Source organism: Myodes glareolus, chromosome 1 (assembly GCF_982192425.1).
Source record: "Myodes glareolus chromosome 1, mMyoGla1.1, whole genome shotgun sequence".
Classification (NCBI taxonomy): Eukaryota; Metazoa; Chordata; class Mammalia; order Rodentia; family Cricetidae; genus Myodes; species Myodes glareolus.
In genome coordinates this window covers 6707943-6724057 of record NC_142026.1, presented here as the reverse complement: position 1 = coordinate 6724057, position 16115 = coordinate 6707943, and the positions used below count along the sequence as shown (strand labels likewise).

The 16115-nt window shown below is 45.1% G+C and overlaps 1 protein-coding gene across 3 annotated transcripts in view; it reads left to right on the top strand.

Annotated features, from left to right (window-relative positions):
• Nucleotides 1-10964, top strand: part of Klf7 (KLF transcription factor 7) — an 87200-nt gene extending 76236 nt beyond the window's left edge. For all 3 annotated transcript variants that reach the window (XM_048459111.3, XM_085699102.2, XM_048459112.3), the window contains one exon: nt 4731-10964. In XM_048459111.3, coding sequence (XP_048315068.1) covers nt 4731-4782 — 52 coding nt within the window. In that variant the 3' untranslated portion in view covers nt 4783-10964. The remainder of the gene's footprint in view (nt 1-4730) is intronic.
• Nucleotides 10965-16115: the final 5151 nt, after the last annotated feature.

Here is a 16115-nt window from a genome sequence, read left to right as displayed (position 1 = left end):
GCTCTGCCTAGTGAGTTCTCCTTCTCCTCCCCCATTCTTCCGGAAGAGGCTATTTTCCTCTTATCTCCATACTCTAAGAACTAAATAAAGATCCCCTGCCTCCTGGAGTGGAGAGATAACCTCCCCCCAGGGCTGAGGAAGTGGGCTCTCACAGCTATTGTCTCCCACTGCCTGGAGGGCTGTCTGCAACCCAGGACTTGGCCCTCGTTCCCTAGAAGGCCTCTGGAGTGCAGCATCTTTTTTCTTCCACACCCCAGTCAGTGTCTCTGTGTTTGGCACCATCCTCCAACCTCTTTTCACACATCCTGGTTGAGTCCTCCCCAGCCCCGGCTGATAAGGAAGCCTATAGGTGGGAGTTGGCTACGCCCACAGGCCTGTGAAGAGCTTTCCACTGTTGTCTCCTGGGACGGAGATGAGTCTTTGTGAGCTGTCAGCGTAGTAGCAGAGGTACTCCGCCCATCTCTTGAGGGAGTTGAGGCTGTGACTTGGAGAAGGTGGTCTTATGGGTTGGCCTCGTGCTTAGAAGCGGACAGTGGGCACTTAGGGGGAAATCACCAGGTCTACTCACTGAGGAGTTCCTGACTTGATACATTAGCGGTCAGTCATCCACTTGTGTGACTGATGTGGAAAAATATTCCCAGCCTGTTGGGTGTGAGGGAGATGGCGGGGATGGGAAATCTGGTGAGTCATTGCCTTCTTTTCCTCATCAAAACACACCGTGGCCTTTGGAGATGGAATTTGTTGTCGGTGGCACAGATTCAGTGATGCTGGGGGAGTTTGAGTAGACCCTATGCCCTAGGTCAGGAACCCATTTTCAACCTCAGGAATAAGAGCAGGAACTGGCTAGTGTGTCTCATGACAGGCAGTACCTCTCATTTCACCACTTAGGGTGCTAAGAATAGACAGATCTGAGAGTTGCCGTGAGGCCCCAGAGCACATGAAAGGAAAGCCCGCAGTGATGGGAGCTGCCATTCCTTAGGAGACTTTGACCTTTGGACACTGAGGATATCTACAGCGGCCGAGCAGGATCCTGTGTCCTGTTGGCTTCACAGTGTGTGTGAATGCATTGTTCCTTGCCTCAGACATTACGCAGTTCAACCCCTTTTCTGTAGAAACTCAATGAGATTTAACCTCTTTTTTTCTTAAACATACCCCTTGTATAATGTACGCTTTTATTTTGTGTGTGCGAGTTTTAAAAATACATGAAGCAATTAAATTTATTTGCTTCCTCTGCTCCCACTTAAAATGGCTAAATGTAGTTTTATCTAGAACAGTTGTACCTGACCACCATAGGTTCCTATTCCCAGACGCTGTCCTGGACTGGAGCTGGAGAGCTTCACGTGATGATTGCTTTCATACTGTCCCCACCACTCCGTTGCCTCTCCACTGTGAAAGCACTACTTTCTGTATTATTTCCTCTTACAAGGAGCAAGCACTATTTCTTCACGCGTAGAAAGAGATAGTCATGGAGTGTTGTGCATTTGTTAGACTAGGCTCGATGCACTTACATCCTTTCCCTGCCTGGCCCCCGAGGGCACTGAGTTTTGTGACTCCTGGCTTCAAGTTCAGGTTGGAGGGAAAACCAGTGAGGACTGTATCACATCCTCAGCCCCAGACAGAGCCTGCTGTAGCCCGACAAGTGATCCGCGCCAGCATGACAGGTCCTGTCTCAGCCTAGAGAGCATGAGGCTAATGATGGGCATAAATGGAGCTCCGGTTCCACAGGGAGCAGGCTGGTAGAATCCCGGTGGGCTTGGTACCAAGGTGGTCAAAAAGGTCTTAGACAGTTGAGAGCGAGTGTTTTACTTTTACAGCAGTTTGGGTGATAGAAAGAATTAACTAGGTCAGCCGCCTAGTCCTCTAGAGGGTTGCAGTTGGCTTAGTGTACATTCAGAGTGCCCTGACCGTAAGCGAGAATGACTACAAGCTTCACCATGTACCGATTCCAATCACTAAAGACCTTGTTATGTACAGTCACTAGGCTGTTGTGTCATGAATACCTCCTGGGGTGTGGGAACCTTAAAACGACTGACATTTAAGATGCCCTTCTAGATGCTCAGTTTGTCTACTCTTTTCTCTTTCTATGCAGAGCTCAGGAAGTATAAATTGTTAAATAGAAATTCATCTTGACTAAGTACCTAACCTGGTATATTGAATTTGAGTGGAAACCTTAATGCTGGGGAATCTGGTCTAAGTCTAAATATCAGACATTTCCTGGAATTTAAGCAAATGAAGATGCTTGTTTGGGTCACTTGGCACGCATCTGTATTTCATGCCAGGCTAAAGGACTTGGCTTTTTTCCTGAAAGATTGGAGGATAAGGGTAGATAGTTGAACATATATGGCTAGATGTCCTGCCATAGTAGCAGCAAATGGAAAGCTGAACACGTGTGACGGAATAACATTCCACATCAGGGATATGTTCCCAGGACCTGAGAAGGAAAGCAAAGAGGCCCCTCCTCATTTCACCAGTTCAAATCCCCACATGCCCTGGAGACAGACTGGATTCCAAGAGCCTGCTCCGTTGTTTTCCTCAGGTCCTAATTCCACCCTAACCACTGATCCTCTGAGTTGATGTTCTGGTTGGTGTGGCAACCTGCGACCACAGATGTCTCACATTTATTTACATTGCAAAATCCTTCTTGCCAGCCTGTAGCTTCCAGGTTCAACATAAGTCCCTCTTGCTGGGCTGTGGTCAAGGTGTTGGTAGCCTGCATTCTATCTCGAAGGTTTTTTTTTGGGGGGGGGGTCTGTTTCTTACCCTTTTCCAGGATCTAGCAGCTGCCCGTACTCATTGTTGGAGACTCCAGTCCTCTATGTTCAAAGCTGCTCTGCCTCTTTCAACCCCCCCCCTTCCATTTTTAAAGACTGCGCTTTGATGATGGAGGGGAGGGATAGTCTCCCAAAATGGCGTGGGCAGCCTGTAGATACTAGAGAAAAAGCAAGGGGAGGCAGTGAGCGAAGGCAGGAGAGACAGCAGGCCCATGACAGTCTGGAACTGTGCAGGTTAAAAACTGAGATCCTAAAGATTCGTTAGCTGTGTTAGTGTTCTACGTAAGTCAGATCTGCTTCAGAGTTAGTTCAGAGGGAGTGTCTAGGTAGCTCCCTCCCTCCAAATTAGGGCCTAAAATAAGCTGCTGGGGCTGGGGCTGTTGTTCAGGTGTCATTGGGTTAGATTGTTTCCTGCTGTCTTTTTCCCATTCTGTAAGTTTTTCATTGTCTTCTGTCTTATTTCACATCATCTCCTTAGGTCCTGTTTTGGGTGTGTACCTGTTTAAGGACTGGGTATAGACAGAGGATGTAGAGACTGTTGGGGTCAGGGGTCAGGGTGAATTTGGGTTTGTTTGTTTTAAGAATGAACAAACACAAGGAAGTCTTGCTTTGGACAGGAAACTTCTGCAAACCTGAATGGGCGGCGGGTTTTGAGTGATGGGGCTATCTCAGGCTACAGGGATACCAAGGAATGTTTTCATAGGCAAGGCAGGGGCTGGCTTACGGAAAGAGGGAGAGAGGGAGGGCACACAGCCAGGGTTAAACTGAAGTTAGTGTGAAAGGTTATCTCTTAGCACAGATAATTGTCAGAAATGCAATTCGGTTTGTCTTTAAGGCTGGTTCAATCCAAGTTCTCAGATTTCATCCAGATTTCTGTTCCTTTCACCCTTCTCTCTGCCCCCTTCCTTCCCCATTAGGCTGTTTCACTGCTGCAATGTAGGCACTAGCAGCTCCAAGCTCACCTCATAGCGATTTAGCATTCCCGGTTGAAGGTGAATGTCTCTCTTCCAGTAATTTCAGCAACTAAGACCTGCCTTCCTTTGGCTTCTGTGGGTCATGTGACTGTTGCTTAGCAATCACTGCCACCATAGCTTTCACCTTTGAAGGAAGGTCAGCTTTATACTACTGAGAGCGTAAAAGGGTTTCTACCCGAGAGACTATTGTGTGTCTACTATCAGTAAGGAGGAAGGAAAATGACTATAAGCATCTGCCAAGGAGGGCGCTTGGTTATAAAACTTAAGCGCCAAGTGTTGGTCCGAAACCTCAGTACCAGCCTCCATTCCACTCCTCCCACCTGTGTAGCCTCAGCCCAGCTCTTTAACACACACAGAAACAGACAGACAGACGCATATACCCAGACTGACTGACTCATGGAGACGTCACTAGGGTAGTGTTGAGGGTATGCTGGCACAGTGCCTACATACTCCTCGGTCTGTGGACACTGTTCGCCGTTCTCTGCCTTGTTGTGCATGTATTATACCTGTGTGAGCCCGGGGGAATTACAGGTACTACATTCCTGGGCTCTCGTAAGGCCTGAGACTGCAGTCTGGGTGTCGAAACATCAGTGCTCCGCCAGCTGATGATGATACAGGCCAATTATTCATTACTGTATTTACAGTGTATGAGCGTGATGTACATTCTGAAAGCATCTTAGATAATTATAGTTATGATTATAAAAGTTAATGTGCATTGACATCTTACTCCATGTGGTGTGATGTTCTAATACTGGTTTGGTTTAATCCTTAGAGCAATTCTGTGAGCTGCAGTGAGCATCCCTGTCAGCCACACAGCTGCTGGAAGAGCTAGGGTTTGAACTGAAACAGTTTAACCCTAGTGGCTCCTCCGGTTCACTTCCTCTTTCCGTAATTCATGTGTGTGGTCTCTCTTTAAGACTGATCATTTAGTAAAGTGATAGAAGCAGCTGGGCCTCTCTAACATGCCTATTGTTTGTTGTTCTAGGTGTTTCTCCAGGTCTGACCATCTTGCTCTCCATATGAAGAGACATATCTAAACAAAACAAAACAAAAACAAGAGTCAACAACAACAACAAAAACAACAAAACACCATAAAGGCCAGAGTTGCCATGGCATCAGCCAATGGCCGAAGGAAATGCCCTGAGGTGGAGGGCTGGACTTCAGGCGGGGAGCACTGCCTCGCAGAAGAAAGTTCTCGCTTACAAACCTCTGTGTACATACTTGTACACGCACACATACACACACCCTCACACACAGACCCACACACATACCCACTGTCATGCACTCAACTATATTTAGAGTATATATGTGTATTTCTTATGCCTTGCCCTAGCCAGATGGTAGAAGACGAGGAAGAAGGAAGCCAGGTGAACTCAGCAAGGCGCTGGCTGCTGACTCCACCCCTATTGGAATTACTTCCCGCTGTTGCCAATGGAAAAAAAGCAAACAAACAAGCATGGATGTCTCCATGGTGGCCAGCAGTGTGAGGGGCTTATGTAACTTTGCTTCTCAGTGCAACGTAATAAGAGAATTCAACATCTCCCGGTTGCGTACGTGTAGCACTAACGTTTCCTTTTAAATAGTTGGGGGAATTGACCTAGCAAACCAAATTGCAGTTTGGTAGCCAAACTTAACTCCTGGTTTATTTGTCCTTTGTGTGTGAAAAGTCCTGCTATTCCGTGCGTCACGCTTCCTCCCAGAACTGTCGGTTGGTTTGGGTTCTTCTTAGGACCCTTGAGCTCTTTTGAGTCGGTACCAATGGCCTTAGCGGCGGCGGCAGCCTGTGGATTCCCATCTTACACCTCTCTGGCCTGAATCTCTCTAGACTTCACTCTCAAGGGAGGAGTTTTCTTTTCTTATCTTTTTGACTCTCGCACATCATATGCACTAGGGATTCTGGAAACTTCTAGCATGACTGCAAAGTGGCCAAGAGAATAGAGTCTTTGATGACAAGTCACAGTATACCCCTTGAGCCTCACCTTCTTGCCAGTGCTAGATTTTTTCTTTTTAATCTCTCTGATTTTTTGCTAAAGGAAACTTGAAAAAAAGCTTATTTGGAAGCTTAAATGTTTTATCTTTTCTCCATGGACTAAACCTCTCCGGGACTCTCGCAGCACCTGGATGTCCAGCTCTCGAAGCAGCCAATCAGACGGGACATCACAGTTCTCTCATCCCTCCTTGAGGCGTGATGACCTCCGCTCACAGGGAGCAGCTCCTGTGCTGTCATGGCTACCCTAGAACCAGTTACAGCATAGATGTCGCTAGTCTCCAAGGGCAGCTGCATATTTAATATAACTCTGGGTTATGACCTGACAAAAAGCCAAAAATATCACTCTTTTCCAGGAGTGGGGAATCTGAGGATGCCTCCCAAGTCCAGAGGCATCACAAAACATCATCCCATCCCTTCCCTCTTACCCACTGAGCTCATGGTACCCACTTGTTAAATACATTCTCCAACATGCCATTGTGGGAATGAAGGTTGTCCGTTGAGGAAAGGATGGAGGTGTCTCTCTTGTGATGTGTCTAGGGGTATTGGGGGCTTTCTTTGGGGGAGGGGGAGCTGGTTCTTTTGGCTAGGCCCACCATGACTTGTGACCTAAAGCACCCAGGATCAACAGAGGCCTCATATTTACTCCAAAAGCTGACTCCAAGGGGTTATATTGCTCACTTGCATCTCACACACATACACCCAATGTTGGTCTCTATCTTCCTGAATTCTTAGCTAGCTGGCACTGGCCTAAACTCCAAAGACTGCCTTTAGGACCATAAACTGTCCTATGCAAGCAAGCGGGGTGGTTATTAGGGCAGATTGTATATTTTGTATATTCTGGGACCATCCCTTCAAGACATGTCTAACAAACAAAAATGGCATTTGGTCCACACATGGTTGCTGCTCCTTCATACCAGCCGGCTCCCTCCTGGCCTCCTCTGACTGCTTGACTCATTGACTGTTAAAATGCGACCCCATACATATTTGGGATGCAAAGCTGAAGTCTTTTAAAGGAAATAATAATAATAATATAAGCAACACAAACACATATGACAGCAACCTTCAAGATCCTTGGCACTTGGGTTCTCAGCTTTCTACAGCTTCTGTTTCACTGAGATGTTGAATCTACTCGTCTGAGGGTGGAAGGACCTCCTTGTCACAAATGCTATAGCTTCCAGTGGGACACCTGGAGCATTTAGAGGTCTGGCCTTTAGAATTTTCTTTTTTATTTTACTTTTTTTTTCAATTTAGACCAAAAATAAATAAAAAAGAAAAGAAAGCACCCTAAAATACACACATGCGCGTGCATGTACGCGCACACACACACAAACACATAAACACACAAACACACACACACACATTCCATTTGCCAGAAGCAATTATGTATATGTTAGTTGGAGGGTATTAAAGAAAAAAGAAATCTGTTTTATCCCAAAGATTTAAAAGCGGACACGACTTATTTCCTGGAGCTCTGCTTACTGACAATCTCATTCTCTACTACATTTGAGTGCATTTTGCAGCCAGTCCGTCCATCAGGGCACGCTATGGGATTATATTTGAATGTGTGGTGCATCCTCTTTGGGTGAAGGATGTGTGAGGGACCTTGAACCTCAGCTGTATTAAACTGTAGCTAGCGCCTCCAGTCAGTGCACTAGATGAAACTTTACCCAGATTCTGTTGGTTTGTTTCTTTTTTTTTTCTTCTACAGCAGCCTCTAACATGAATGCACGCACACGCCAGGGATGGCATTAAGCCATGGCTGTCACGATTCACAGATGTTCTCTCCAAGGCTGGGGCTGCTCTTGCTCTCAAAATGTTATTACTAAGGTTTATAGTGCTTAATTTAAATTTTGTACTGACCGTTGCAAGGCTCTATTTAAAAAGAAAAGGAAAAAAAAAAGAAAAAGAAAAAAGTGAAAAAAAATACACAAAAGAGTAATCATTGCTATTTGTCCCCCTTCGTCATCTGTGGTTTCATTTGAATGTGGCAGAACAAAGGCTCCTTGGTCCTCTTTGGTGTCTGAAATGTTTGGTAATTTCCCTTTTGTATCAGTGAGGTCCTCTGTCATCTGCTCCTGCCCTCTCTTGGAGCACGATGCACTGAGATGCCATGACGGTGCTTGCTTGCTTCAGAGTCCTTTGTTGACTGTGGGAATCGGCCTGAGAATTTGGTGGGTGCTAAGCGCGTGGCTTTGAACCTCTTCTTCTCTAGCCCCAGTGGGCACCTGTGGAGGATCACTAGTCTGCAGCGTGAAGTGGGCAGCCCTTGGACATTTTGGAAATAGGTTTGTGGAGGAACCATCGGTCCTTTTCAAATTGCCGAGGTGGTCTCGAAACCTCTCGTGGGGGAGCAGGTTTTCCAAGAAATAACCTCAACATATATTTTGCTCCCAAGAGGACTGGTTACCTAGAATGATGTAATGGACATTTCAATCACAAAAATCTCTTTCACGGTTTAAAGCATTACCTCCCAACAGTCCAAGGGGTCTGAAAATTGAAAGGACAGACCTGGCGTAGTGTGTCATAGGCTGTCCTCTTGAGGGCTCTGTCCAGGGTCCAGACTTGGCTGTGTAGAAGATGTGTTTCTAAGCCACCGGCGATTTCCTTTGCTTCCAGTGTCGCCTCTTTCTCGTCCACACGACGTCAGGGATGTGGAGACCTGACATTGCCATGCTGCTCCCGGCTTCTGGCCTCCGGTCCCACTGTCGGCTCACTGGCCCAGCTTCATGCTCACAGTGATGAGCGTTTGGTCCAGAAAAAAAGAGATGTTTGGATTTCATGATAAAGCTGCATTTTTGTAAAAATATTGAAGACCCCAAAATGACATTCATGCTGGCCATTTACCCCTTGCTTTCCAAATTCCTTCATAAATCCTCCCAGCACGCCTCTCCCTGCCGTCACCTCCCCACGCGCACCTCCTCTACCCTCCATCTTCGATTGCCTGATGATAACAGGGTAAAAAGACAGCCAACCTCATGCCTGATGAGCAGGATGGGTTCTTAGGGGTTTTTTGTTTGGTTGGTTTTTGTTTTTTTAACTCTTCTTTGAAATCAGAGAAGAGCTTATTTGGGGACTTGAATATGGGCTAAGCTTCCAAATGATCCCTGTCTATTTGCATCCATGGGAAAGCAGCTGGGGTTGGAGTTGGGGGCTAACCCATACATTCAGAACTTCCTGCCTGCAGCCTCCACTCCTGCATCATCTCCTGGGAAAGCCCAAAGAAACACATTGCCAGTGCTAACCTCAATAATGGTTCTTAATAGTTCTGGGTGACGACTTCTTGGTCACTTTATAACGTCAAAGTCAAAACAACTTTTCCTCCTCTTTTGCATGTGTTCCTCCAAAAGGACAAAGGTAGGGGGCATACGGCCCATTTGAGTACACAAATCAGTCTGCTTACTCCCCTTTAAAAACAAAGAAACAAACGACCTCATATCAACATATGGCTGAAATCTTGCACCTAAAATATTGACCGAGTGGAAATTTAGCAAGTAGTACCTGGCTGAAATAAATTCACAAAAGCTTTCCCTCAAATTTTCTAGAAGTGGCAGAAGTTGGGGCAGGTGGATACCTAGTTCTGAATGCCCAGGTTGCATTTCGGGAACACGGGGGATGCTTGCTTAATTTGGAACTGGAGGGCCCAGCCTGAGCATAGTTTGCTGCCTTCCTGGTGGCCTCTTTTTCTCTTTGAGGATCTTTGGAAGCTTTTGAGATGGACAACAGAAATATGTCAGAGAAAGCAAAATCTGTTTCTATGAAATGTGGTGTCTCATCACTAATGCCTGGGGCTTCAGGGTTTCTTATTTTTAACACTTAAGTCTCCCCTCCTAGGTTCCTCTAGCAGATCCCAGGAAGGGGATAACTAAGCTGCAGTTAACTTTCTGTGCATCCTTTCAATATAGTACTGTATTCTTCAGGTGTTCTGTATCTGCGTGTAAGTCCTCGGGAAACAGGTATCCAAAACAAGAGTGAAATCCAGGCTGTTACTTCAAAAATATCCCTAACAAGATATACTCTTTCAAAACAGGGCTCCCTCTCCGTGGTCATGAGGGAAGGTTGATGTGTTCTTGGTTGGGGACCGTTTATACGATTTTTTTCAACTGTGAGCTCTGACCCCAGCTTCTGTCTACTGCCATAAAAAGGACCCCACGTCAGAATCATGAGGGTGGTGTGTGTGCACACGCCTTCATGGGTGTGCACATGTACCTATTGTACCTTCACAGAAGGAAAACAGGCTACTGAGGTATAAGAGGGGTAGCCACCAGTGCCTAATCTCTTTTGGGGGGATGAATGCTTATAATGCCAGTAAGTAAAAACCACACCCCTGGGAGTTAGTTCCATGTACAGGGGAGGAGCAGTGGGTGGGGAAAGGGGACATTTTAATCCTTGCCCTTGGGACCAGAGGCAGAACAATTTCTGTAAATCGGGTCCTGAAGACTTGGGGGCTCATTGATGGTTCTTAGTTTTGCTTCCCAGCATGCATTTCCTAACCCAAGCTCAGACAGTTCCATTTCTTTCATCTTCACTTCTGCTCCATTCCAGGGAGGAAAAATACACCTGTTAGGGCCAAGATCTCCTTGCTAGCACAGAGGCAAAAATAAATGTTTCATGTCTTTGGAGCCTCCCTCCCTCCCTTCCCTCACCACCACACCCCCCCCCCAGCACCGTCATCCCTGCTCATAATACATGACTCCCCAGCCACCATGACTTTTATTTCTACTCTGTTATCTTCTTCACAGTTGCTTGAAGAAATTTAATTTTGCACTATACATTTTCGTTTTGCCGGACGTGTCTACCAAGCGTGTTTGGAAAGACTTGCTCCCAGCCCCTCCCCTCCCCCCACCTCCCCGTCACATTCTCTCAGGCCTTCTCTGGTATTTATAATATATCACAGAAGTACCCAGTCTTATAGCCCTCGGTTATGCCTTTTTTTGACATTTTATTTTTTTTAAGCTTTTTATATATATATATAAATATATTACTTTGTCAAGTTTTTTTGCTGTACAAAAGTCTTAAGATTTAAAACTATTATTTGTATTATATGATGGTGGTATGTTAATGTTACAAAATTATTAATGAAGAAAAAATTTATTTTTGTTACTGGTCTGTTTCATAATTCTTTTTTAAATTGGTATATTGTAAGATATCTATGCAAAAATGTTATGTGACGCATTTTTATTTAAGAATGTAATATGTGTAATAAACAGTAGAATGTGTTTGGCCTTGGGATGGCTCTCTGTGTTCCCCATCAACTCATTTCATTAGGGAAAAAACCATCAAGGACATACAAATGGCTCCTTATACTCTTCATATAACTTTTCTTTCTTGGGGAAGGGGAGGAAAAGGGTGTCCCCCCCCCTCTCTCTCTGTGTATGTGTGTATGTGTGTGTGTGTGTGTGTGTGTGTGTGTGTGTGTGTGTGTGTTTGTGCGTGTGCATGCACTTCATGGTTTCAGTGAAGTAAAGGAGAAGCAGCAAATGCTTGGAGGTTATGAAAAGCAATATTTTAGAATGAGGTCGATTATGGGATGCTATTTGTTTAGGGAGCTGGGAGAGGCTTATTTGAAAGCAGGTTATTTGATGAGGGAAAGGGGCAGTTTGCTCTGTACTGCTGTTAACCAGAAATGTGTTTGGAAAAGATCATTTGAGGCGGTTAGTGGAGAAGGGCCGAAGGGGCACGGGTAGAGGGAATCCCTGAGGCAAAGACGAGGGAGTGTGCACAGCAGCAGTGGGTAAGAAAGGGCAGGGATGCTCAGCAGGGCGGGAGAGCTCAAGTGGCTCCACAGGGAGGAACAGATGCAGGTACAAGTACCCCAGAAAGCAAGAGAGAGGAGATATTGGAGAGAATCTCAGAAGGAAGGGACTGTAGCTTCTGTGCCGGGCTTCTAGTGGGAGCACCAAGGTAGGAAGTCGGAGCACCAAGATCCAACTGCAGTGTGATCCCCAGCATCTCTTACCCTGCCATTCCCCTAGGGCAACAGTATTATTAGACAAAAGCAACAATAAACACTCTGTCCCATGGGACACACAGCTACTGGGGCTTTCTTTACATGTTTTGGGTTTCCTGAAATGGACACGGTGCCTTAAAACCACTATCCCTAGTCACGTAAGTCTGCGGAGAAATTTCAGTAAGTGTCCACATTAGAAACCATGACTGCAGGGACTCACCCTGCCACAGGAAAGCAACCAGTGCTTCCTGGACAGTGAACTTGAGGAGTCGAGTGGGGGCTGCCAGGAAAGATGGGTCATCAAACAGTAGGTGCTTCACTTCCAGAGATATGCTTCTACAAGTATGATTCTCAGCTACCACCTTAGCGCAGGGAAGCAGCCCAGACAGGCAGACATGACCCAGTGAGGAAAGGCACAGCACTAGACATGCAGAATTCCTGCAGGTGAACAATTGAATTCTCATAACCAAAATCATTCTCTGGAAACTTCTCTGAGCAAGAAGGAGAAGAGGTAGCTTTGCAGCATTGCTTGTGACAAGGCTTGCTAGTCTACTTCGTTGACTTATGATAAGGTATCACACTGGACATTTTAAATGACTTACAGCCTGCACTGGGCTGGAATGCTGACAAGAGAGGGTAAATCTAATAAGTATGGCATAAGGAGATGAGATACACACAGGGAATATTCTAGACCACAGAAGCGCCCTTCTTTAGAGACACAATTTTGCATAGAGTTAGTTGAAATATGGATTATCCATGACACAACCTTTTGAATATCCTTTTAAAAATTATATTTGTGTGTGTGTGTGTGTGTGTGTGTGTGTGTGTGTGTGTGTAGGTCAGAGGACAATTTTCAGGAGTCGGTTTTACCATGTAAGTCTCAGAGATTGAATTCGACTGGTCAATCTTAATGATAAGCACCTTTAATTACTGACCCATCTTGCTGGCTCTTGAGCATCCATTTTATGGAGTATAAATTTGAGGACAGCTCCAGTCTCCGGGTTTCACTTCCCTGGCACTAGAAGACTGTACTTTATGTGAAGTAGTAGTAGTAGTAGTAGTAGTAGTTGTTGTAGTAGTAGTAGTAGTAGTAGTGTGTGTGTGTGTGTGTGTGTGTGTGTGTGTGTGTGTGTGTGAGAGAGAGAGAGAGAGAGAGAGAGAGAGAGAGAGAGAGAGATCTTTGCCCTCTTTGGTTGTGGCAGAGTTTTTGTTTGACATTTTCTAGAAGTATCTATCATCTTGTGAAGTAGCAGATCAGATAAGTGAGATTAGGAATGTCTTAAATAAATAAATAAATAATCAAAAACTACAACTGGAATCCAGCAGTAGTCTGAGTGTGCGGCCTGGCTGTCCTTGGGCATGAGGAATGTGAGCGTGGTGGTCGCTGCAGTCCGAGTTTGTGTATCCAGCTGAGAATAGTGGACTACAGAGTTCGATGGAATTGATAAATATTTAGTGTTTTGTAGCTCATCTTCCACTCACAGATTTAGAAGAGGAGATGGCTGTAATGTCTAACTCCCAACTAGTGATGGGTTCAGGTTGATCTGTGATGAGCTAGTTTCATCTCCAACTCTCAATGTTTTGTCTGATAGTTTTAAAGCTGTCAGTATTAACTGGCTTGAGTTTCATCACCTTTTAAAAGTACATCTGATTTTGCTTTAGCTGTACATACAACCCTATTTTTAAATGATGAAATGGTCCAAAAAATCTACAAGAGAATGGGAGGCCAAGATTTCTGTTTGCAGACATTTTTTCTTTTCCCAAAGCTGCATCCAGCAGTCTGTCAAGACTGAGTAGTCACTAACTACCATCCTATACATTTGCTCTCTTAAGTAGAGAAAATGGGAGAAAATGGTCACACTGAAAGACAAATACTGCAAGGTGTCATTTATAGGGTGAATCCTAAAATGTTGAATTCTTAGAAGCAGAAGGCCACCACAGGTTGCATGGGGCTGACTGGAGGGGATGTTGGTCAAAGAAGATAGAATTGCAATGGGAAGGAATAAGTTCAGTAGGTTATTGGACCACTTACTGACTATAGTCAATTAAAATGTATTCCATTTTTAAAGATTCATTTTTGTTATTTCCTATTGTGGGGGGAATGCATGTGTGTGTGTGTGTGTGGTGGGCTCCATGAAGTCCAGAAGAGAGCAGAGGAACTCCTGGAGCTGGGGGTACAGGCTGTTGTGAGCTGCCTGATGCAGGTGCTGGGGACATAACTCACGCCCTCTGCAAGAACAGCAATCATCTTAATGGCTAAACCATCTCTCCAGTTCCAAATAATTGTATTCTTGACAACCACAAACAGAATAGACCGTAAGTGTTCTCATCACAAGAGACAAATAGGTAAGTATGTCAAATCATATGTTAGCTAGATTGCTTTGAGTGGCCCACCATGCAATTCAAAACATCACATTCTATAAAATATATGCTATTTTTAAAGTTAAAAATGATTAATAAAAATGAGTAAAGGAACTGGAGCCTTAGGAAGACACTTGATTTTATTGATGCCACATTACACATGTGACAGAGGTGGCCACAGTTCCTTGCTTCCTAATCTAATACATTTACTTTCTCCTTCCCTGCTTTGGGGAAACCAAGAGTTACCTTGATGCCTCAAATCACATCAGGCAACACTCATTTCATCTCCTTGCTTCCTCTCCACTTCCCACAGAACGTCCCTGCGTGGGAGTTAGCGTTGTCACGTGGTAGGTAGGAGAGCATCTTGGAGATGTCTGTCAGTGCCACCGTACCGCTTGAGTCAGGAGTTTAGCAGATTCCACTTTGCCCAAGTTCACACAGCACGTTCCTTGCACAATGAAGTCAGCCTAGGGGTGCTGATAGGCAGCCATGTTCTTATGGTCTTGACCGTGGTCCTTCAACTTGAGCCACTTCAGTGTGACGTTCGGGAGCCCTGTGATATCTTTGCACTGGTAATTATTTCCTTAGTTGTGTTCTGCAGATCAAAGTGCTTTTAAGGCATTAAGTATAAGTTTTAGTCTTGTGTTAAGCAAAACCATTCCCAGATCATTGTCTTGATAACTATTTTCTTTTAAAATATAAATGAAAATAAGTAAATAACTCAGAATATAACTACCCATCTTTGAATTGCGTTAAAATGCCCAGTTGCTGCTGTTGGTACTTGAGGGACACTGTTTGTGGCCCACTCTCTGAAGTGTCTGCTGCCCCATTTCCCTTTAGTTGATTGGTGAGTCCCTGAACCTCTCCTTGGAACACATTTCAAATTGATTCTAAAAGTAAGTGCCTATGAAGATTTAATAAAGACTGATTTGATGCCTGGGAAGTTATGTCAGGACACAGCGCTCTTGCAGCCTCCATGACTTCAGATGTGTGTGCTCTGCCTCACTTTCCCTTCTTGAAAGACTACCTGTCAAGACATCCTCATGGTGGGTTCACATGTAGGTTGCACCATTAGCCTGGGAATGGAGCCTCATGTAAGAGGCTCCAGCAGATTCTCCCTTACTCCTGTTCCAGGGTCAACAGTGCCTGGAAAGCATTGTATTCTGGGAAGCTCATTTTCAAAATGGGCTCACCTTCATGCCATGATTCTGGGGTCTCTAGCCAGCACCCACACATGTACACAGACACACAACTCGGTCTCCTAAATGCTTTCCTAATCATACCATGTAAAAGGAACGGTGGGCTGCATTCCCTCCTGGCTCCCGCATGGCTAGCTTTACACCCGAAATAACAACACACAAATTGTATTCTTTTAAACACTGCTTGGCCCATTAGTTCTAGCCTCTTATTGGCTAACTCTCACATCTTGATTAACCCATTTCTAATAATCTGTGTAGCACCTCGAGGTGGTGGCAGGATTCTAACCTGCGGCTGTCTCGGAGAGGAGAGTCATGGCGACTGCATCACTGCCTTCTTCCTCCCAGCATTCTCTTCTGTCTACTCCACCCACCTATGTTCTGACCTATCAGGCCAAGCAGTTTCTTTATTAATTAGCCAATGAAAGCAACAGAAATACAGAAGACTTTCCTCCAGTACTGCACATCTTTCCTGTCCCCTGTCCTACTATTAAATATGTAGACTTTGCCTAATATCTTCCTAGTTTGTATCCCCAACTAGTCCAAAAGAGGCAACTCTTTCTGTCTTACCCATTCTTAATATGAATGCACCTTACTATAAGCAAGTTTATTCTTCTACATGGAAGCAATGAGACAATGAGAAGTGTGGAGATTATAGGTAAGAGAAAAGAAACTGAAGCAGTAGCCGACTTTGGAGGTGTAAGCTGCCAGGCAGGCTACACCTTGCCCATTACTGCCAGACCACGGGGCAGCCAGGGAATCAAGGGACTGAAGCAGTATTTGTCACCAATAAAGTCTTCTGTGTGATCAAAATGAAGAATCTCCAGGAACCTGGGTCTGCAGAGATGATCTCAAGAAACAGCTCCTGGTAAATGG